The sequence below is a fragment of the Pleurodeles waltl genome, chromosome 4_2 (genome assembly GCF_031143425.1).
Source record: "Pleurodeles waltl isolate 20211129_DDA chromosome 4_2, aPleWal1.hap1.20221129, whole genome shotgun sequence".
Taxonomy (NCBI): domain Eukaryota; kingdom Metazoa; phylum Chordata; class Amphibia; order Caudata; family Salamandridae; genus Pleurodeles; species Pleurodeles waltl.
Genome location: NC_090443.1, coordinates 1,058,159,029 through 1,058,184,055, shown reverse-complemented (window position 1 = coordinate 1,058,184,055; position 25,027 = coordinate 1,058,159,029). Strand labels below are relative to the sequence as shown.

The 25,027-nt window shown below is 46.6% G+C and overlaps 1 protein-coding gene across 1 annotated transcript in view; it reads right to left on the bottom strand.

Moving 5' to 3' along the window:
- The window catches only part of LOC138293753 (calcium-binding protein 2-like), a 391,577-nt gene extending 379,381 nt beyond the window's left edge, over nt 1-12,196 (bottom strand). The window contains exon 1 of the mRNA XM_069233093.1: nt 10,147-12,196. Within this exon, the coding sequence (XP_069089194.1) occupies nt 10,147-10,611 (465 nt within the window). The 5' untranslated portion in view covers nt 10,612-12,196. The remainder of the gene's footprint in view (nt 1-10,146) is intronic.
- Between the last annotated feature and the right edge of the window lie 12,831 nt (nt 12,197-25,027).

Genomic DNA, 25,027 nt, shown 5'->3' with positions numbered 1-25,027 from the left:
CAGTGGAAGATGAATCATGAGTGGAAGATGAACACATCATCATTGGAACATGAATATGTCATCAATGGAAGATGAATACATCATCAGTGGAACATTAATATGTCATCAGTGGAAGATGAATACATCATCAGTGGAACATGAACATGTCATCAGTGGACGATGAATACATCATCAGTGGAAGATGAATATGTCATCAGTGGAAGATGAATCAGCAGTGGAAGATGAATACGTCATCAGTGGAAGATGAATATGTCATCCCTGGAAGATGTATACGTCTTCATTGGAAGATGAATACGTCATCAGTGGAAGATGAATACATCATCAGTGGAAGATGAATCATCAGTGGAAGATGAATAAGTCATCAGTGGAAGATGAATACGTAATCAGTGGAAAATGAATGCATCATCAATGGAAGATGAATCATCAGTGGAAGATGAATACATCATCAATGGAAGATAAATCATCATTGGAAGATGAATACGTCATCAGTGGAAGATGAATAAGTCATCAGTGGAAGATGGATATGTCATCAGTAGAAGATGAATACGTCATCAGTGGAAGATGACTGTCATCACTGGAACATGAATATTTGATCAGTGGAAGATAAATATGTCATCAGTGGAAGATGAATACATCATCAGTGGAAGATGAATATGTCATCCGTGGAAGATGAATATGTCACCAGTGGAAGATGAATATGTCATTCTGTCGCATAAATGAGACAATGTTTTTTTTTGAGTTTTAGATCAGAAATTGGGGTTTCCTCAGGTAATTGATCAAATGTATGCACATGATTGGGCACTGGATTTTTTTTTTTGGCTAGATGGTTTGTTTTTTGTGGAGGTTGGCAAGGTTGGACAGGGACAGAAAGTGGGACAAAATAAAAGTGGCCCACATTAATGCATCAGAGAGCTAAAATAAGTGAACCACATTTGCAATAGGGAGCTCTGAATTTGTAATGACACGCTATGTAAGTGTTTTGCACAGTATGAAAGACTGACTGGATCTGAGCTGGTGCAAGGCAATGTTTGTGGCAAAATCAGGAAAATCAACAGTGAAGGCCAGCCTACCAGACCATAAAAGAGGCCACAAACCTCAAACAAGCATTTGCAATGCAACAGGTCTTGCGTCTGCTCGAGTTAGAGCTTTATCGTTGTAAATTCCTATCTGGAGTTTTCTTGCCACATAATTTGAAAATGAAAAGTAAAACAGTTGACATAAGTGAGCCCATTCAAAGAGCCATGGCCGCCATGATCATGAGCGCGAAGGAGAGACACAAAAGGAAAAAGAAATTTGCTTGAGGTCAAACATATCGCCAATCGTGCAATTATCCAGGTAACAGGGTCGATGGCCAAGGCGGTAATAAAACTGCCCCACGGAGGGACAAACATAAAGCATTTACCAATGGTAACAAAGGATGTTTGAATGGCAAGCCCATGAACGAGTGATAGTGATGGGTGTGCGGTGGGTGTGGGTAAAAGCCAACAGATAGATTACAACAGGCCAGAGTGCTTGCGTGCTTGACCTAAAAACAACGAGCACACTATCTAATCAGAGCAGCCCCTCGGGCCTGTCATTGCCCCATAGGCCACTCCAACCCTTGAGGCTGGAGTACGAAGGCACACTAGGAAGTGGTAGATCACATTGCGAAGAAGAGAGGTGCAGGAACAAGAAAGAACGGAATGCGTATGAAGTATCTCGGATTTTGTGGGTGGATAGAAAAGCCTCTTTCTATTTTTGTTGATGAACCCGCCTCCCTTCCCACAAAAGTCTCCTCCTCATTGTAAGAAATTGTTGAATAGAAAGCTTTATTGAGGAGGAGAGATCTCCAGGTGGGAGCAGGGAAGGGATCATGGACTGGGACAGGGAAGCCTCAGGTGTCACTTAATGGAGATTACCGGTAAGTAATTAATTAAATATCCCAAAACCCCCCATCCCTGTCCATGATACCTGTGGTTATACACAAGCTAGGTCTGAGTTCCTCAATGCTTCTCTGAATAATGAATAAGGAAACCGGCATACAGTTATCCATCTATAATTGTATTCATTCCTACACCATCCGCTCTTACTCCGTAGCAGATTTCAGTCCACCTAGGCCAAAATGTTTTGAATCACTTAAATCCAGTGTGTAGAGCTTTACAAAAGTGTCTTCTGAAGACCAAGCGGCAGCACTGTAGAGTCACTTCTCAGGAGGCCAACATATCTCTTGTAGCCCTTCCTTGGATTGAACCAGGAGCCAGAGAACCCACACACGACCTGCTTTGATGATAGCCCGATGCTCCCACTTACTGATAGTGGCAGTGAGTATTTTATACCTTTGGTTATGGGCCCAAAAGTAACAAAGAATTAGTGTTAAGTATTCACTTTGTCTTTTCTAAATAAATTGACAATGCCCTTTTAACATCCAAGCCCCATGGGCATAAGGAGTTATCCTGGTACAAAATTGGAAGCGTGAGCTCCTGATGCTCGCGAAGCTGAGAGTGTCCTTGAGGGTGGACGTTTGGGCCTATTTCAAGCACCCCTCTGACAGAAGAAATCTCAGGTCTGGATAAGATGTAAGAAAGCTCTCAGTTCACCTATGCTTCTCGTGGACGTGAGTGCCACTAGGAATACCACCTTTGTTGTAAGCCACTGAAGCGCTGCAGATTATAATGGTTCAAAAGGGGACTTTTCAAGACCATGAAGAACCGTGGGAAAATCCCACCGTGGTACCCTTTGTAGAGAACAGGTTTATTCAATCTAAACCCTCTCAGTAACCTCTTATCTATTGGGACTAGCTGTAAAATCCAAAAATGATTCACCAATCCCTTTTATTGCCACCAATTAGGAGGACAATGTCGAAGGAGTTAAACCTATTTTGAAAAATGTCTTGAAGAAATTCCAATATTTTTAAAGGATCTACTGTCTCAGCACCAAAACTCTTGTAACTACAACATCATGAGAGGCAGACTTGGGTGCAGAATTTGAGCGGGATGCAAGGGGTATAGCATCCTAACTGAACTGACATTTGAGGCAAGAGAAGAAACCACGTCATCCTCGGCCATAATGGGACCACCAAGAGTATTAATAGTCCCTCTTCCTGTGCCTTCTTCAACACCTTGTACACGAGTGTATTGTAAAACAGGACTACAAGTCCCACAATTCAAAGAAGAAAAAACTGGACTGGAGTAGCCTGTCACTCATGGACCTGGGGAACTTGGCAGCTATGATGTCATGGGAGGTTGTATCCAGTAGTGCCGGTAGCTACAGGAAGGATGGAGCATCCATCCTCCAGAGGTGAGATTCTGTGGTGTCCGAACAATAATTTGGAAGTAGGGCACTGATCTGAGACACAAAAAGGTCCAGTCTTGGATGACCAAACTGTTGGAGAATCTGATTGAATGCTGACCCACTCGACCTGACGTTTACTGCGGTGGGCATGTTTCAGCTCAACAATAGCTGCACACAGGGCTGTGGAATTCCTGCTCAGTCAGCAGTCACGTCCTGATTGTAAGGGGTTTCTACAGTGTCAAGATCTCATCTTGGGAGAGGTTGTCACTAGGGAAACAACCCTGGTGCGTTGTGAGCCTGTAATCTAGCACGGACTACAGGGCCTGATTAAAGCTTCATTTTCACCACTGTGAAGGGGCAGCACCACATACATTACACAGGTGTCAATTCCCCGCATCCCAGCCCTCCCATGAATGTTAGGACCGGAATAACACGTTTTCCTAGAACATTCCCAGAAGGAGATGTGCAAGTCTGCGCACAATCAGCTACGGGCACCCTGACAGTTATAAATAGTCTTTGAAAAGGAAAAGAAAGAGAACACATTTTGGGGCATATTTAGAAGAAGCTTGCACCGCTGTTGCGTCATTTTTTATGCTCTGTTGGCACTATTTTAGCTCCATATCTACATGCCCAATGTGTCCATTTTTCAAGGCCTGCATTAGAAAAAAACCTGCGTGAGAACCGGCTGGGTCAGGCAGTTTATAATGTATGCAGGATAGGCACTCTGTCAGAAAATATCACTTACAACTGACGCAGTGATATTTACACGTTTTTCAATGGGTGATACTTTTTTCAGATGCGTCTTGCAAAGCCTGCAATGCATCAACATTCCTACGTCTCCATAACCCAGGCATTGGAGCTGACGTTGTGGCTTTGTACTAGAAATCTGACCATTTGAAGTCACTTAACACACTGGAATAAGTTATAAATTCACATCCTCTCTACTAGTAGTGGGACTACACATGTGACAATCATGTTGTAGGTCCCCTTGACCAACTGGGGACCATAGCACCTATGTTATAATCATCCACTGCAGCAAGGCAATGTGACGTTGTGTACTCCTTGTAAGGGACAGGCCAGCATGTTACTTCTCCTTGGAGAAATGGGTCCCCGAGTGCAGCACAGCATACTCCAAACAGGTAAGAACACACATAAGGCAAGTAACACATGCATTGACACTTTAAATTACAACATATACTGGTATCCACTGGTATTCAATTGTCACTCACTATGTCACACATACTTAGGTCTCTATGCACACATAAGTAGCTTGTGCCCACAGTAATGTGACACGTAGCCATACTTCATATCTCTCTGCATTACATCCAGGACCAATGTAATAGTGTTGAAGGTGACCATTACATCATTCTGCCCTCTATTGCACTGGTCTCCACACATTAGGTTACTTGTGTCAGTTAGAACTGACGCATCGCCTCTGTTCATAGACGCATTGCTGAAGTTGCATCAGTGATAAGGCCAACTTCAGTACATCGCCACTTTTGGGACTGATGCGTTGCAGCAGGCTTCCCACTGATGCGTCCGAATTTCAGACGCAACCTTCAGACCTTACATCATGGTGCCTCATATTGTGAATATGATGCAGTGTTGTGTCATTCCTTGTAAATATGCAATATGCAAAATTTTCTGACGCGTCTACACAAGACAAATGAAAAATGCCTATGTGGGACAGATGGGGGTTTGTGAATACAAACAGAAAGATGACGTTTCCAAATGGATCTTCCTCGTGTAGTGTGGACTGGGACAGGGGGGGCGGATTTTGGAGCAAAGAGATGTTACAGAAACAGCTCACAAGAGTAAGAATGTTCTACTGAGTTTAACCATTTGCTTCTTTTCCTTGCCGTTGGCTGAATTAAGCCTTCCTAACACGTGGCTCGGTTTTCTTGACATGATAAAAGAAAAAAAAATAGAAGGTGTCCTATAACTATTGCCAGTCAAAAGTTTTTTGCCATAAAAGGAGCCATAAAATATGAATTTTTGTGCTTATCACAGAAAAATGCACATTTCCCAGTACTTACTGGCCATTTTTTCATAAAAAATATCAGCATTTTAGACCTGCTCAAATGTATCCAGGTCATGCAGTTTCTACCTGACTCAGCATTTACCGGGTGCGAAAGGAAAACACAAAAGTCATAATTCCACTATGTCTGGAAACAGAAGTCTCACACACTTCAGAAGGTAGGGATCCACTGGTAATGGGGGGCAAAGGACCACATGTAGAGCTCTCTACCTGCCCGGCAAGGATCTCTTGTGTAAAAGTGCATGCACTAAAGCTGCGGATGCGCTGTCAACAAAGATGTGCTGTCGACAAATATGCGCTGTCATCAAAGATGTGCTGTCAACAAAGATGTGCTGTCGACAAAGATGCGCTGTCGTCAAAGATGCGCTGTCAACAAAGGTGCGCTGTCGTCAAAGATGCGCTGTCAACAAAGATGCGCTCTCAACAAAGATGTGCTGTCGTCAAAGATGCACTGTCGTCAAAGATGCACTATTGGCAAAGATGTGCTGTCAACAAAGATGCGCTGTCAACAAAGATGCGCTGTCGACAAAGATGTGCTGACAACAAAGATGCGTTGTCGACAATGATGTGATGTCATCAAAGATGTGCTGTCGACAAAGATGCACTGTCAACAAAGATGCGTTGTCGTCAAAGATGCGCTCTCAACAAAGATGCGCTGGCAACAAAGATACGCTGTCAACAAAGATGTCCTGTCAACAAAGGTGCGCAGTCCACAAAGATGCGCTGTCATCAACGATGCATTGTCCACAAAGATGCGCTGCCGTCAAAGATGTGCTGCTGTCAAAGATGCGCAGTCCACAAAGATGCGCTCTCAACAAAGATGCGCTCTCAACAAAGATGCGCTGTCGACAAAGATGTGCTGTCAACAAAGATGTCCTGTCAAATAAGATGCGCTGTCCACAAAGATGCGCTGTCATCAAGGATGCATTGTCAACAAAGATGCGCTGTCCACAAAGATGCGCTGTCCACAAAGATGTGCTGTCGACAAAGATGCGCTGTCCACAAAGATGCGCTGTCAACAAAGATGCGCTGTCAACAAAGATGTCCTGTCAACAAGGATGCGCTGTCCACAAAGATGCGCTGTCATCAACGATGCATTGTCAACAAAGATGCGCTGTCCACAAAGATGCGCTGTCCACAAAGATGTGCTGTCGCAAAGATGTGCTGTCGACAAAGATGCGCTGTCCACAAAGATGCGCAGTCCAGAAAGATGCGCTGTCGACAAAGATCTGCTGTCAACAAAGATGTGCTGTCATCAAAGATGTGCTGTCCATAAAGATGCGCTGTCCACAAAGATGTGCTGTCGTCAAAGATGTGCTGTCGTCAAAGATGTGCTGTCCACAAAGATGCGCTGTCCACAAAGATGTGCTGTTGACAAAGATGTGCTGTCATCAAAGATGCGCTGTCAACAAAGATGTTCTGTTATCAAAGATGCGTTGTCGTCAAAGATGTGCTGTCATCAAAGATGAGATGTCAACAAAGATGCACTGTCAACAAAGATGCTCTGTTGCCATGGTGTTTCAGTGTGCTCGGCATATTTTTTTCACACAAATAAACTTTCAAAGTAAAGCTTTGATTCCCCACTTAAAACTACCATACACGGCAGACCCAAGCAGGCAGTCAGTATCAGCGTTGTAGAGGGGTCCCCGCTGTGACCCTGGGGCCCCATTGAAGATGTTCTGCTAAATCAAGGTTATCAAACATCAGAGCCAGCTGAGGATCCAGTGAAAACGCCCTCTATTCTCTGCCTTTAAATTAAGTGGTTGGGTCTGAAAGTTTAGTGGGCAGGAGCTTTGCACTTTAAGGAGTGGTCCCTCCACTAGACCTATATTAGTATAATCAACAATTGTGGAAACCTTTCTGCTTGGAAATGTGCTCACCTTTTAAATTTATTACTTTAAAAATGTAAATTAACGTTTTAATTTTTTTTATCTTCTTGAATCGAAAATGAACCTTTTCCAAATTTGTATTTCAATATTTTTAAGCCCAAGATTTTTCCCTATCTCTTCTTAACTTCTGAGCAGTTGTTACTTGTTTACTTCTAATGTTTTAAATATTTAAGTTTACTACATGTTAAAACTTGAACAATATAGATATTTTTTAATATTTTTAACTGTTTAACTTTTTGTTGGTTTTGTAGAAATAGGTTTTTTTTATTAGCTGAGCCTTCTACGTTTATTTAACATGGAAATCAAAGTTTCTAACATGAACATTTTTAGTACCCTAACTTTTTTCTTACCTTTCTGAACATATTAACACTTTTTAACTTGGAAATTGATTTGTTTACTTTTAACTTTCTAATCTTTTGATTGTTTTACAGTTTGAGATATATCGAAATTCTCAACCTTTTTCCCTCAGAAAATACTCTTTTTAATTTCATCCTTACTTTCTAACATATTTCAGGCTTTATATTTAAACCAACATTGATTTTTCATTTTCATATTTTAAAGTTAGCTTTGATAATGTTGTTTTAGCTGTGAGTTGAAACTAAAACCCAGCAGAGTTTTAGCAGAATCCTTCTGCAGGTGAGAATGGTAGTCCAGCAACATCAACGCCAACAGAGAAGTGACACAGAAATATTGCCAGGTACAAGCCTCCCTCAAGCCTATCCCCAGCAGCCTGTTGCTGCTGATGAGAATGACGCACCATGACCCACGTCACCTTAGAAACCAGACTTGCACATATTTACCTAATAAACCATCATGTCTTCAACCCAAAAGTGTTTCTAACTCTTATCTGTTTAGCTTTGTGAACTTTTCTTGAGTCTCCATCACTAGGACCCACCTCTCTGCTGACGCGTTGCATGTGAGTGAGCGTTAGTGCTCTGCACCGCTAGCAGAAGCGCTTTCACTCAAAGATATCTACGCTGAAGAGCAGAAGTCATGTTCACCCTGGGGGAGGAGTAAGTTTCTAGGATTGGGGGAGAAAGAGGGGTGACTCATGGAGTTTGACCACGCAAGTCAGGATGGAAAAGAAGGCAAACACCAGGGACCAAGGGGTGAAATGATCACCGAGGAGCACATTTCAAATATAGATGGCTTACGATGTGAGAGAAAGTAAATATATTTCCTATTAAGAGTTGTCTCTTCCTGTTGAACACCAGAGACTATGGGTGGGGAAACAGGAAGTCATGACTTGTCTAAGCTCCAAAACTGGCTCGGCCGCTATACTGCTGGATTGATTTTCTTTAAAATGAATTGACCAGGTTGGCCAGGAGACACCTTTGTGTCTCATCAATGCTCTTTGTGGTCAATGGCCTCCTGTATTGGATGGAAATTTGTTTCTCCGCATGTATCACCGCCAGAATTCATTCTCAATAACTGGACAGAGGGGTGAAAGCAAACCAACAGAACACCAGACACATTGATGGTTAGTGTGTCACAGGTGGACTTTGCCAATCCCAGACTATGGCTTCCTGATGGAAAGGACCCGTCTCAAACAAAGCAATGATGGTGCTTTCACCTCTAGGGAGCAACCACACCTAGAGAAACACAACCAAGAGGACCCCCACTCCTGGGAATCAAGTCAAACCTGGAAAAACAAGACCAAGAGAAACCACACTCTTGAAGAAACACGACCAATAGAAACCAACTTGTGAAGAAACAAGACCAAGAGAAACCCACTCCTGGGGAAACAAGAACAAGAGAACCCCACTCCTGGAAAAAAGAGACCAAGAGAAACTCCACTCCTGTAGAAACAAGACCAATATAAACTCCACTCATGGAGAAACAAGACCAAGAGAAACCCACTCCTGGAGAAACAAGACCAACAGAAACAAGACCAAGAGAAACCCACTCCTGGGGAAACAAGACCAAGAGAAACCCACTCCTGGAAAAAAGAGACCAAGAGAAACTCCACTCCTGGAAAAACAAGACCAAGATAAACTCCACTCCTGGAAAAACAAGACCAAGAGAAACTCTACTACTGGAGAATAAAGACCAAGAGAAACCCCTGGAGAAACAAGACCAAAAGAAACAAGACCAAGAGAAACCCACTCCTGGGGAAACAAGACCAAGAGAAACTCACTCCTGGAAAAAAGAAACCAAGAGAAACTCCACTCCTGGAGAAACAAGACCAAGAGCAACTCCACTCATGGAGAAACAAGACCAAGAGAAACACACTCCTGGAGAAACAAGAACAAGAGATTGAAAAATTAAATGCAAAAAAAAAGTGCATTAAGACAGTTTGTTCTTTAAAGATCTTTCTGAAGAATTACCAGACTGGAAGGACATGGCCCAACGCTTTGGGTCATGTGCTCATACAATCAAATCAGAGGCCTTTGTTGCTGTTAATATGAGGAGCCTCATGTTGGAAATTGTTGTTGCTGCTCAACAGTTGTGCATAGTAATATTTATTTTTACTGCAACCAGTCCTACCATTTGAAGTGTGTTGTAGTCTAAAATAACCTTCTCTTATTGGAAAAATGATTTCCTTAAGAACCCAATGTCAACCCAGAAAGTTAGCCACCCTGTTGAGAGGAGAAGCAAGGGGCATCTCTCTGTCAGAAGATGGCCATCAGTTCCATACAGATGCCACCACAGTGAAGTGCCCGTCTCTCTCATTAATATCTCTAGGGACCCAGGATATTGTGATGTAGCCTCAGTAATTACAAAACACTTGGCCAAAGTCATATCCACAGCATAAACAGCTTGGAAACTTTAAACAATATTATCATTTTTTTGTAATGCTTTGAATTGATCTCACATTTTTGGAGTTTGGATCCTAACTTGACTGACTCTACTCAGCCCCTTTAAATATCTGGCAAGTAAATCAAGATAAACAGAGCTGAAACAAAGTTATGGGTTAAGAAGCCAGGACCCCCTTGCCCACGTCCTTACCTGCCCAAACAAGGAACGGATAATAGGCACCATCTCCTTGACTTCTGGCATCAGGCTGGCGGAGGAGGTTGTGGCACCTGGCTTGTTGGAAGGGCCATCCTTCTTGCCGGATGGTCCAAGCATCAGATTCCCCCCTTCTTTCTCCCAATCACTCCTGCTGGACAGTCCATCAGCCACGTCCAGGCTCATGGCATTGCGGAAGGGGCAGCGTGCCTTCCCGGACACCTGCTGCTCAGAAGAACTGAGTGTGCGGGACTTGTGGGTGCCGCGCCCCGAGCCACCCGCCACACTGCTCTCCATGCTGTCGCCGCCTTCCTCCTGCTCCCGCTCCGCCTTCTCCTGCTGCTGCTTCCGGCGTGTGTTCTCGATGCGCCTCTTGATGGCTGCCTTCGAGTGCTTCTTGTAGGACCAGGAGTCAAGGGACTCGCTACTCGCCCGCTGGGTCTCGCGGAGGAAAAAAAACATTCCTCAGGTCATAGGCAGCAGTGGTGGGTCCCGCGGGTGAAGAGCAGCGATCACGCCTCTGTTCTCTCTTGAGGTATCCTTGCCTCTCTCTTGGACGCCCTTGTGGACTGTATTATCAAATGTCTCTCTTTTCAGATCCCTCCAAACAAGTCACACTCTCTTTTATTGTCCTTCGGGTTCTACCACTGACCAACCTCTTCCTCCCCTCCTATCTCTGCTCCTCTCATAGTGGCCCTTCTCTCACCTGTGTTCTCTGTCTGCACTCCTCTTCTTGTGAGTTCTCACGTCGTTGCCTGCTGTAACATGTCTTTCATCTTTCTTCTCACTGTCACTCTTTCCTCCCTCTGGCCCACTCGCGTCTATCTCCAGTTCTCCCCCTGGGGCATCTCTTACTGAACCAATCAGATCACTGGTGTATCTCTCCCCCTCAAGCCTCCTTTCTGCTCTTCCTATTCTTTTCTCACCTGTCCAAGCCTCTAACCTCCGGCCTCTCTGCTTCCTGTGTCTCTTTCAGCCGTTTGCCTCACTCTCTATTCACTCCTTACACTGTGTGTGTTGTCTCTCACCTCTCTCCCTGCCTTCAGCTCTTGCGCTCTAGTCTTTGTTTCAAAAGACTCCAAAGGTATCGCTCCCTCCTTTCCCTGTTCCCTCTCTCTCAACTCACACTCTTTCCTACTCTTGCTTCTTGTCTTTGTTTCCTCTACCCACTCCTTACACTCTATTTTATGCCTTTACCCTGCTCCTTACACTCTATTCTGTCTTTACTCTGCTCCTTACACTCTATTCTGTCTTTAAACCACTACTTACACTTTATTCTCTGCCTCTACTCACTCCTTACACTCTATTCTCTGCCCACTCCTTACACTCTATTCTCTGCCTCTGCCCACTCCTTACACTCTATTCTGTCTTTACCCCACTCCTTACACTCTATTCTCTGCCCACTCCTTACACTCTATTCTCTGCCTCTATGCCCACTCCTTACACTCTAGTTTGTTTTTACTCCACTCCTTACACTTTATTCTCTGCCTCTGCCCACTCCTTCCACTCTATTGTCTGCCTCTGCCTACGCCTTACACTCTATTGTATGTCTTTACCCCACTCGTTTTACTCTATTCTCTGTCTTTACCCTAATCCTTACACTCTATTCTCTACCTCTGCCCACTCCTTACACTCTATTCTCTGTCTTTACCCCACTCCTTACACTTTATTCCCTATCTTTACCTCGCTCTTTACACTCTATGCTCTGTCTTTGCCTGGCTCCTTACACTCTGTTCTGTATCTCTCACCAGATTTGTCCTTTCCCCTTCGCCTTCATGCTCTCCTCTCTCACTCCCCTCTGCTGTCTCCTCTCCTACCACCTCTCACACTCCCTTCTGCTGTCTCTTTTACCCTCCTCTCTCACTCTCTTCTGCTGTCTCCTCTCCTCTCCTCTCTCACTCTCTTCTGATGTCTCCTCTCCTCTCTCACTCTCTTCTGCTGTCTCTTCTTCTATCCCACTCACTCCCTTCTGCTGTCTCGTCTCCCCTCTCTCCCTCTCTTCTGTGGTCTCCTCTCCTCCCTTCTCTGTCACTCTCTTCTGCTGTCTCCTCTCCTCTTTCCCCTCCCTTCTGCTGTCTCCTTTACCCTCCTCTCACTCTGTTCTGCTTCTCCTCCCCACACTCCCTTCTGCTGTCTCCTCTCCTCTCTCACTCTCTTCTGCTGTCCCCTCTCCTCTCCTCTCTCACTCTCTACTGCTGTCCCCTCTCCCCTCCTCTCTCACTCTCTTCTGCTGTCTCCTCTCCTCTCCTCTCTCACTCTCCTCTGCTTCTCCTCTCCCCAGAGCTCCACGTCTCTCTTCTCCTCGGATTCTCTCCTCACCTCCGTCCCTCTCTGCTGCTCTCCTCTGCCTCCAGTTCCTTCCCTCCGATGGCTTCTCTCCCCCTCTTCCTGTCACCCCACCCCTCTCTCCCTCCACTCATCACACGTTCACCTTGTTCAGTGTTTTCCAGTTCTTCCCCTTTATAAATCCTCTTAGTGTCCGGGGCTCTCCTCCCGCCGGGCGCATCTGCTGCGGGGGCCGCTGGACCCAGCACGAGCGGCGGCAGTGGGGGTGCTGTGCCCCCCCCGGCCCCCCAGCAGCCGGCGAACGAGGCCTCCTCTCTTATTAATGACACCTGGTACATGAACAGGGGACACCTGAGCTGCCAAGGGTGACACCTGACCCTCCTCTTAATCAACAAACCGGGACTGGGGAGGGGGGCAGGCCTAGGAGAGTGTGTGGGGGCAGCACTGCACTGTACAGCACTGCACAACATAGAAACAAACAGTTACACACTGCACCGCACCTCACAGTGCCACACTGCACAACGGAGAGCCACACTGTGTGACACTGCACTGCACCCCACAGTGCCACACTGCACAGCACTGCACACGAGAGAGCCACACAGTGTCGCACTGCACCCCACAGTGTCACACTGCACACCACTGCACAGGAGAGAGCCACACAGTGTCACACTGCACTGCGCCCCACAGTGCCACACTGCACAGCACTGTACAAAAGAGAGCCGCACCACACAGAGCCACACTGCACTGTACCACACAGGGCCACACTGCACTGAACCACACAGAGCCACACAGCACCGTACAGCACTGCACAACAGAGAAACACACAGCGTCACACTGCACCGCACCTCACAGTGCCGCACTGCACAACGGAGAGCCACACTGTGTCACACTGCACCCTACAGTGGCACACTGCGCAGCACTGCACAACAGAGAGCCACACAGTGTCACACTGCACTGCACCCCACAGTGCCACACTGCACATCACTGTACAACAGAGAGCCACACCACAGAGAGCCACACTGCACTGTACCACACAGGGCCACACTGCACTGCACCACACAGAGCCACACAGCACTGTACAGCACTGCACAACAGAGAGACACACAGTGTCACACTGCACTGCCCGTGCCCCACAGTGCCACACTGCACAACAGAGAGACACACAGTGTCACACTGCACCGCACCCCACAGTACCACACTGCACAACAGAGAGCCACACAGCACAGCACATAGCCACACAGGGCCACACTGCACTGCACCACACAGAGCCACACAGCACTGTACAGCACTGCACAACAGAGAGCCACACTGCACCACACAGAGCCACACTGCACAGCACTGCACAATACTGCACAACAGAAAGCCACACAGTGGCACACTGCAATGCACCCCACGGTGCCACACTGCACCACAGAGAGCCACACTTCATCATACAGAGCCACACTGCACAGCACTGCACAACAGAGAGCCACACAGTATCACATTGCACTGCACCCCACAGTGTCACACTATACAGCACTGCACAACAGAGGGCAACACAGTGTCACACTGCATCGCACCCCACAGTACCACACTGCACAACAGAGAGCCACAAAGCACCACACATAGCCACACAGAGCCACACAGCACTGTACAGCACTGCACAACAGCGAGACACACAGTTTCACACTGCACCGTGCCCCACAGTGCCACACTGCACAACAGAGAGCCACACAGTGTCACACTGCACGACACCCCACAGTGCCACACTGCACAACAGAGAGCCACACTGCACCACACAGAGCCACACTGCACAGCACAGCACAACAGAAAGCCACACAGTGTCACACTGCACTGCAACCCACAGTGTCACACTGCACAGCATTCCACAACAGAGAGCCACACAGTATCACACTGCACTTCACCCCACAGTGACACACTGCACAGCACTGCAAAACAGAGAGCCACACAGTATCGCACTGCACTGCACCCCACAGTGTCACACTGTACAGCACTGCACAACAGAGGGCAACACAGTGTCACACTGCACTGCACCCCACAGTGTCACACTGCACAGCACTCCACAACAGAGAGCCACACAGTATCACACTGCACTTCACCCCACAGTGACACTGCACAGCACTGCAAAACAGAGAGACACACAGCACCACACAGAGCCACACTGCACTGTACCACACAGGGCCACACTGCGCTGCACCACACAGAGCCACACAGCACTGTACAGCACTGCACAACAGAGAGACACAGTGTCACACTGCACTGTACATCACAGTGCCACAATGCACTGCATAACAGAGAGCCACACAGCACCACACCTAGCCACACTGCACAGCACTGCACAACAGAGAGCCACACAGTGTCACACTGCACTGCACCCCACAGTGTCACATTGCACAGCAATGCACAACAGAGAGCCACACAGTATCACACTGCACCCCACAGTGCCACACTGCACAGCACTGCACAACAGTGAGATACGCAGCACCACACAGAGCCACACTGCACTGTACCACACAGTGCCACACTGCACTGCACCACACAGAGCCACACAGCACCGTGCAGCACTGCACAACAGAGAGACACACAGTGTCACATAGTACTGCACTATACCCCACAGTGCCACACTGCACTGCACAACAGATAGCCACACAGCACCACACGGAGCCACACTGCACTGTACCACACAGTGCCACACTGCACTGCACCACACAGAGCCACACGACACTGTACAGCACTACAGAACAGAAAGCTGCTCAGCACCACACAGTGCCGCACTGCACCACACAGAGCCACACTGCAGTGTGCAGCATTGCACAACAGAGAGCCACACATCACTACACAGTGCCGCACAGCACTGCATCACAAGGAGCCACACAGCACTGTACACCACTGCACAACAGAGAGCCACACAACACCACACACAAAGCTATTCTGCACTGTGCCCCACAATGCCAAACTGTTCTGTCAGCACTGCACAACAGAGAGCCACATAGCACCACACACAAAGATATACTGCACAGTGCCACAGTGCACTCTATAGCACTGCACAGCAGAGAGCCACATAGCACCACACACAAAGACATACTGCACCACACTCCACGGTGTCACACTGCACTGAACCACACAGAGCCACACAGCACCACACACAAAGATATACTGCACCACACAGTGCCATACTGCACTGTACAGCACTGCACAGCAGAGAGCCGCACGGCACCATCCACAAAGATATACTGCACTGCATCACACTTCTCAATCCACACTTAAGCATACCGAACTTCAGGCCATATGTATGAACACATTTTCCGATAGACATAGAATGGGTAAAAGCCTTTGATACATCTGGCCCTTTGTTTTTAAAAGAGTATGCCAACTCTGTTCTTGAGTGCATGCATGGATTTTCTTGGCATTTTGGAAGCATAAAAATCGGAAAGGAGAAGCACTGAGAGAAAGTGTGGGTGAAGGGAGGGGCAAAGTAAGCCAGCGAGGTGGATGAATGGAATGCAACGCATCTTGCATTTCTCCGAGTTATAGCTATTAGCAGTTGTAAACTCCCAACCGGCTTTTTCTTGCCACATTAAATGAAAAACAAGGTCATTGGAAGATCAGTCGGCTCAGATGTTGAATAAAGCACTAGTGGGAGTGGGAACGTGGAGTGTCGGGGGCGGGAAGGAGGAGCAGTGTTTACAGTTCCTGTTGGAAAAACTGTTAGGCTGTGACAGCACAAAATAACAAGCATTTGGAATGCAATGGTGTGGTATTTGCTGGTTAGAGCTCTTAGCGTTGTAAATTACTGACTGCACTTTTATTGCCACACAGACTGAAAATAACAAAAGGAAGAGGGCGAGGGTGAGCTGGCCCTGGAAAAGCCCCCGTCTGCTGTTGGTTTATGTTTACAGAGGGAGCTGGTGGGGAGGAGTGGCTGAACACACACCCACACTGTTGAGGTGAAACAGGCAAATGCCCCAAAAAAGTCCCTTACAGAAGAGATAAACAGGACATTGCGCAATTACACAGTACTTTGTACTGCTCCCATAGTGAAAAAAGGCAGGACATAGAGGCAAAACTGACCACTAGCAAGCAAGGATTTTTGAAGGACACTGCAACTAACAAATCAAATAGCTTTTCTTCACAGTATAAGTATACTTAAGTATACTGCACATCGAACGCTAACTCTCGACCTAAAAGCTGTAACTACTGAACCCGTCCCAATGTCCCACCTCCCTCGGGCAGTGGCCTTTGTTCCCCAGGAGCTTAAGTACACACTCATGGGGGTGGGGAACCCCACCCCACTTCCCCATTCTGAAAATTAAATGTGTGTACTAATGGTGCGTTTCATTTAGTGTAGTAGCTATCGAGGTCCCCTGGCCCTGGTCCTTGCGGGTCCACCAAATAGTGGGGGAACACAGTGATTTATAGTGGTAGGGGGTCCCCGCAGTCCTCCTTCCCAGGTGCGTTTAGTCGACTGTTGACATCATAAATATTGCCTTTTGGCAGCCTGTGGATTATCCCTTTGTGAGTGTGTCCCATCATCCGCCACTTCCTGATCAGCACCAAGATGCACCTGAGCCTCAGTTCTGGGATACTAGTCACAGGGTGTCTATAAGGGATCAGCTCAGCAAGGCATTATCTTATGACGAACCCAGAAGTTGTGTCAATGGGGTGTAAGAATTCTGCGTTTCAATGATGAATCTCTGTTTACAGAGTCCCATCTTTGCCTACCGTGATACGGCCCATCGTGCGTGGCTGGGTATCAACATGTTGTCGTGGAGGCATTTTTCGTTAGCTGCCTGATTTCTGGTTGTGTTTTTTCTGGGGATCTCCTAGCTCATTAAACTGTTCTCAATCTCCCAAATCTAAGGAGTCCAACCAAATAGCTGCATCTTGCAGGGTTTCGAAGAAATGAACCTTCCCCTCATATTGGACCTGCAAACGGATGGGAAAAGCAGGCTATATTTTAAATTATGTCCTCTCGTTCTGTGCTTGACTGACAGGAATTGTTTCCTAAGCTCCTGGACCTTTCTAGTGTAATCTGGAAAGATTTGTATATCTTTACCTTCATACTGAGGGGGGCCATGAGTTCAGACGTATTGCAGTTTTCGATCTCGGTTGCTATGGTTAAACATTCTTGCAATTATAGCGGGCAGTGGGGCTCTAGGCGCGGCTCTGGACCTAATGATCAATGGGCTCTTTACAGTGAGAAAAAAATTGACATTCGAGTACAGGGTATTGCTGTTCCATTCCTGTCTTCGTGAAAAGTACATCAGAGGGCCCCTCTGCGTACTCTGGGAATCCCAGAAAACGAAGGTTATTACACCGGGAGCAGCCTTCTGGGTCCTCCAGGTGCTCCTCCAGCTATGTTGTGATAGGTTTAAGGCTATCTACTGTAGTGTGCAAGTCCTGAACGGTAGTTTTGAGAGTAGCGAGTTCTCCCTCCATGGTGGTGACCCTTTTCCCCATTTTTCAAAGTTCAAGGCATTAATGGTTAAAGTCCATTGCCGTAGAGTCCATTTTCGTTTCAAGTGCCTCTTGCGTAATGTGGATTGCTGCAAGGATTTATATTGCACTATTTTATTTGCTTGTGAGACACGTGGATGTTTGTCCTTCACCATTGTCAGCACCCAGTTTCGACTTATAAAGCCAAAGAAACTGGTGTTCGAATTTGATTGGTGAGATAAGTCTGCCTTTTAGTGTGAAGGATGTTTGTCTATGTTCCCATGTCTCTGTACCTGTGTCTCAGAGAGGACATCCTGGGGGGCCGCGTCAGCTTTTGGAAGCGGTCGTACTGTGATGTCTATCCGTCCACCACTTTGGTTTCTATCGCTTGCTCTGCGCCGTCTATCTAGAGAACATCTATGTGGACCAAACTAGCTGTGATCTGACCGTGTGGTGGGATGGTCAGCCACCACTGGGGCATCATAGAATGTTCCAGTTCTCCACTTGCGGGGCAAGAGTGGCTCACTGCCCCGGTCCTGTCAGGTTGGAAGTTGCTGCTTTGAGCGTCTGCCGACAGGGCCAATGGCAGGTGACTGGATGTAAGTGCCCAGTTATGGTTGCCCCCGCTTCCTCACATACAAACCATTTTATAGTGATGCCCAGGCCCAAGTGGTGCAGAGTAGGCCTTACGGGGTTTGTCTACATCTCTTCTAATTGGATATCCTCGAGTGTGTGCTATCTGAGAGATCGAACAGCTAAGAGGTTCTGCGATTCAATACTTTTCTGCCCCAGGTCCAGCACGGTTCCTGGACGTGAGCAAGGCCCTGCCACCAGCAGGGGCCACGGTGGCATCAGGTTTTGGATGAAAGGCTGCATCCACCCAGGTAGGCCTCCACCGGCCCCAGAGTCTATCAGTGCTATTGAGCATGCAGGCTTCTCGCATCCCCTCTGCGGCCTACAGGGGCCTGGGTGTGCTGGGAGCCCTCAGAGGCAGCTACCTCACTCTGTCCCAGCAGTTCATTTCACGTCCCTCGAGCGGCCTTGGCTCAACCACCACAACAGCAGTTTTAGTGACTAAACACATAGGTGTTGTCCGTGGATCGTCCGCTAACAATCCGTCGTCGTATGAGACAAGTTAGAGGTTCGGGTGAACAGGTTTATGCAGGAATATTTTTTCCCGGGCATGAAGCTCCGGCAAGAAGCGTCGATGCAGCCATCTTGCTCGGCCACGCCCTTGAAAAAGGGCAGCAATCTTAAAGTAAAATGGCCAATCCATCACATGATTGAAAAAATGTAAATTGAGTGCTTGGGAAGCGACCTTGAAAATAAAAAAAAGTATACCAAAAAGAATCATGGCCAGACATACATGCGACGACATGTTGACCAATAATGCAACACAGATGAATGACACTGGTGCCAAGACATGGATGACACATGCACATGCATATTGAAAAAAGATGATATCTATCCAAACTTACAGTTTTTTTTTTGTTAGCTCAAAGTGTATCATTATATTTATTTATTTATTTATTATTGTAGTTCGCAGCGGAAGTGCATTGGAGAGGGAGGCTACTTCAGCCTCCTTTCCCGGTCCTGAAACCCACCCCCCCGTACCTTCTTCAGCCTTTGATCTTTTTGGATCTGAGTTTTGGAGGGAAAGCATCGCTGCTCCTTTGTCTGCAATTTCTGCTGCATCAGCCACGTTGACATCTTCCCCTTTTACAAATTCAAGTTAGTTGAGTGCATCACTTTGAAGAATGGTTGTTGTTCGCAGGCACCACTACGTTTCTTCCTTTTTTCATATTTTTTCACTTTCTTTGATTGTTGCTGATGGCCTGGAGTTGGAGTGCGGAGGGCAGTCATTCATACGTGGGATTAAGGGGCACGAATGTAGGGGCAGTGTGACTATGAAGGGGTGCAGTATATTTATCTCCTCCTTTCCACGTGTTTTTTTGTGTGGCTTGTCTCCAAATTTGTCATTATACTGACGTAGAGCCCTAGAGGTCCAACTCAATTTTATGTAGGCGCTGACTTCATCTTAGATACTGTATGTCCTCAACTTCTCAGTATTAATCAATGGAACTCATCATCTGTTGTGATTTATGCAGAATCATTGTCATGTCTGTCCTTTGATGGAGATGTTGTCTGACCTTAACTTGCTAAGAACTGTGAAAATGTTTAGTCATTCTGCAAATGACATGCATATAACACCTGATGCAACATTAATCTGGGCCAAGCTTTTCAACATGTCAAGGTCAATAGGAACAAATACAGACATCTAGCAGAAATAGTGTGCCCTGATTTATCACCCTTTTATCTTATTTGTCCATAGGGAAATTACTAGGACCCACACTTTGATGCACCTAATCTATGTCGTACATTCTTAAACTTATGTCAGAAATTACAACATCTGATAAGATTTAGTAAATAAGGAATGTCACTTGACCACATGTCATAAAAGGTCACGTGAGATTCTGCCAGAGACGGTCTTACCTACTACAGCGCTCTTTACAGATGCTACATCTCGCCTGGAGTTGATAAAGCCGAGGCCCGCAATCTGTGCGTGGCTCTTTGCAGGAAACACTGTCTTCATGCTTCAGATGATAAGGACAGCCTTTGCTGTGAACAAGGTGTGCAGCGCTTCTCTTCTCCCTAAGAAACTCTAGACTGCAAGCCGCTCTGCCCTCCATATTCTATTGGTGTAGCATACGGAAGTAGATATCAGGGTGTGAGGCTCTAGATGGCATAAAGACCATGCTAGAAATGTTCATTTTATTCTCATTATTTATAACATGCCTTCCTGTTGTTTTTATAATGTTCAGTGTAGTTGTTTTTGACATACCAAGAAACAGATTGTTGCAGTAGTAATAAGTACTTTTGCTCCAAAGTGTTCATTCTTCTTAGTGCAGTCTGTGTGTGAGTGTCTGAATGTGCGATATTGTGAACAATGAATCAGGGACCAGATTTAAGAACCTCTAGCGCCACATTAGTGTCTTTTTTTTATGCTAATGTGTGTTAGGCTTCAAAAATCACTGCCATGTTTACAAAGTGGATCAAAGCACGCTTGAAAATAAATATTTACAAACTAGGGGTAATAAAACCAACCTAGTCAGAGTCATACCCAGTCAGTATGGTTACACCTATGTGACCTATAAAGAAGGGCAGACATCCCTATTGCTCACAAGTCTCACTTGTTTTCCTGAGCTGAAGCATGTTTTGCTTCTATGGAAGAGCTTCATACGGCCATACAAGGAGCTATTTTAAAGGAATGCCCTTTGGTGCAGGTAAAATACAACACTGCTGTTTCTCCCATACCAGCACGAGAAGTGGCCACCAGATCAAGCATTCCTAATGCTCACACCCTACACCTGAAATGGGTACAGTGGGCCTTTTCTTTAAATACAGTGGATGTAAAGTTTCAGTCTGACCCTTCTCTTCATACACAAGCTTTCCTCCAACATGAACAGCTCCACCTCCAACCACAAAACCCACTGAGTTTTTCCAAAGCATATTCTATACAGATGGTTCATCCCAATCTACGGATAGGAACAAAATACAAATGCACCACAGGCTGAGCAGCATTCCAAGGTGCAGTAAAGGAAGGTGAATTCATCTCACAACGCAGCCACACTGCAATCTTACATGATAGTACCGCACAGCATGCAGAATTACATCCTCTGTTGCTTGAATTACAAAAGACTGACTTGTTAGTTCCCACAATTATTGTGTCTTTCTCACCCTTTTGTGTGCTAGATTACTATGTTGATTTGAGGCACTAATGGTTGAATGGATTCAAGGATTCGAAAGGAAAACCTATCAAGAATAGATAGCTTTGGGAAAAGGTAGCTCTCTTACAAGATGAGCTTCCATTGGTCGATGTGAGCCAGACTTTGGGCCATCCGAGTGACGACCGACCTATCAGCAAAGGCTGCAACAGAAACAGTTAGTGTAACTGTCCTAACCAGATATCAAACAAATATTGACATGGATATCTTAACAGCCATAAATGCAACCAAGCAAGGTCGAAAACCTAATAACTAATAGTCGGTCTAGATTAAAGTTAATCAAAGAAGCCCACGAGGGGTTGGCATCTGCTCATGCAGGAATTAACGCAACCTTAGCCCTGCTACAGCAGCAGCACTGGGAGTCCAGTTTTTTTATATATATGTATTTATTATTTTCAGCAAACAAGTGACAAACAGCAAAATAGCCCTTTGAACAGTGAGTACAGAATTACGGCAGTGTAAAGTCCCACATCAATATGTAAGAGGTCCAAACCGTGCCATCAGCACCAAAGTAGTTGTAGCAGGAACACAAGTCCATAGCCATCCAGCCGGTTCAGCCAGGACACCCCCCAAAAAATAACAAGACATTAAGGATCCAAAGTCCAGGGACAAGGAGAGCAATAATGCATGTTCGTAGGCCAATAACATCCATAACCAACTACAGATAGAGATAAATAGTAACAGGGGAAAAAGGAGGGAAGGGCTGAGCGGCGACCAAATCACATATAGCAGCCATGGTGCACATGAAGTCAACATTAACCAAAACCCCACATTCGTGGCCCGCCAGCTCACATCCAAGTAGCTCTACTGCACGGATTCTAGATAGGTACGCAGCGGCTCCCAAATATCCCGCGGCCGGGCGCCTCCAGGGACCAGCTCTCAGAAAATCGTCAATTGCTCATGGCAGAATGAGGCATCATGCAGCCAATCAGATCCGCAGGGAGCCCGGCCACGACCCCAGCACATTGCAACCCTGCGCTTCGCAAACAGCAGCAGAAGGCCCACCAAGCGCCTGTGGGCCGACGGCACCTTCTCAACATATCCGAGCAACACAAGTTTAGGGGAGAAGGGCAGCTGCAAACCAGTTATCTGCTCGATCATATTCATGACCTTCATCCAATAGTTATGAACATCCCCACAGGCCCACGCAAGGTGCAGAAAATCAGCGTCCGGGGCGCGTCACCGCTCACGCACTGGGCGTCCAGTTTATTTGCAGACTAGTGATTACGTTAAGTAGTGCAACATTTGTCAGCAGATTAAACCCTGTAAAGTTAAAAAAACAGTTTACATCTTCCCTCATGATCTCAAATATTCCCTTTCAGGTGATTTATTTGGATCATATCAGTCCCCTCCACTCAGCCAACCAATATAAGTACATATTGGTGACAATAGTTTCATGATATTGATTCCTCTGGAGTTGGCCACAGAAAAATGCAAGCACTTCAGCGGTAGTAAGAGATTTGCTGTGCCTTGTAGGAATTGGGGCAGTTCACTCATTAGGCTCAGATACCCATCCTGCATTCGCTTCCAAGGCTTACAGGGATTCAGTGTCTGTCTTGGGAGTTTGTCTGCAATTCAGCAACGCTTTCAAGGCAGAATTGAACGACGCAGAACCTGCTAATGACAGGATTAAACAAGCTTTGACTGCTAGGGTGTTTAGGTTCAACCTGTATGGAATTCAGAGAGCATTATATTACTTGCCTAGACGAGGATTGAGAGGAGACTCTCCATACAAGGTTCTTTACAGAGTTCCTGTGTGTGTACCTGGCTTAGATAATTCTGGGAAGGTGGAGGATGAAGATGAATTTGACTTGGAGAAACATTCAACTGCTTTACAGAGCATCCAAGAGGTCAGAAACAAGCTGTCTAATGTGAACCTCTCTGATGCCACCACCTGTGAAGAAAAGGTTAGCATTGCTACAGACTGTTGGGTTTGTAAAGTATGGGACCTAGTTTGGGTAAAAACCACGACAAACACACTTTTGAACCATCCAACAGATCACTCGTCACTGTTCTTGGGAGAAAAGCAAACAGAACTGTCTTTCTGCCTCCTTTGCCTCGGTCAAGGGAAAACAGATAGGTGTCTACTGTAGGAGGCTGGCCTCGTGTGTGGTGGGTACCTATGGTGTTTACACCTTATACCAGGTCCAGGTATCCCTGTAGGAAGGTAGCCTCTTTCTAGCCTTGTTACCCCCACTTTTGGCCTGTTTGTGAGTGTATGTCAGGATGTTTTCACTGTCTCACTGGGATCCTGCTAGCCAGGGCCCAGTGCGTATAGTGAAGACCCTATGTTGTCAGTATGTTTGTTATGTGTCACTGGGACCCTGCTAGCCAGGACTCCAGTGCTCATACGTTTGTTCCAGGAGATCCCTATGGGCTGCAGCATTTCTTTTGCCACCCATAGAGAGCTCTGACAATTCTTACACAGGACTGCCACTGCAGCCTGAGTGAAATAACGTCCACGTTATTTCACAGCCATTTTCACTGCACATAAGTAACTTATAAGTCACCTATATGTCTAACCCTCACTTGGTGAAGGTTAGGTGCCAAGTTACTTAGTGTGTGGGCACCCTGGCACTAGCCAAGGTGCCCCCACATTGTTCAGGGCAAATTCCCCGGACTTTGTGAGTGTGGGGACACCATTACACGCGTACACTACATATAGGTCACTACCTATATGTGGCGTCACAATGGTAACTCCGAACATGGCCATGTAACATGTCTAAGATCATGGAACTGTCACCCCAATACCATTCTGGTATTGGGGGGACAATTCCATGCATCCCCGGGTCTCTAGCACAGAACCCGGATACTGCCAAACTGCCTTTCCGGGGTCTCCACTGCAGCTGCTGCTGCTGCCAACCCCTCAGACAGGTTTCTGCCCCCCTGGGGCCTGGGCAGCCCTGTCCCAGGAAGGCAGAACAAAGGAGTTCCTCGGAGAGAGGGTGTTACACCCTCTCCCTTTGGAAATAGGTGTGAACGGCTGGGGAGGAGTAGCCTCCCCCAGCCTCTGGAAATGCTTTGATGGGCACAGATGGTGCCCATCTCTGCATAAGCCAGTCTACACCGGTTCAGGGACCCCCCAGCCCTGCTCTGACTGAACAAAGGAAAGGGGAGTGACCACTCCCCTGACCAGCACCCCCCAGGGAAGGTGCCCAGAGCTCCTCCAGTGTGTCCCAGACCTCTGCCATCTTGGATTCAGAGGTGTTGGGGCACAATGGACAGCTCTGAGTGGCCAGAGCCAGCAGGTGATGTCAGAGACCCCTCCTGATAGGTGCTTACCTCTCTCAGTACCCAAGCCTCCTGTCTCAGTAGCCAAACCTCCTTTTGGGGCTATTTAGGGTCTGTCCTCTGGGCTATTCCTCAGATAA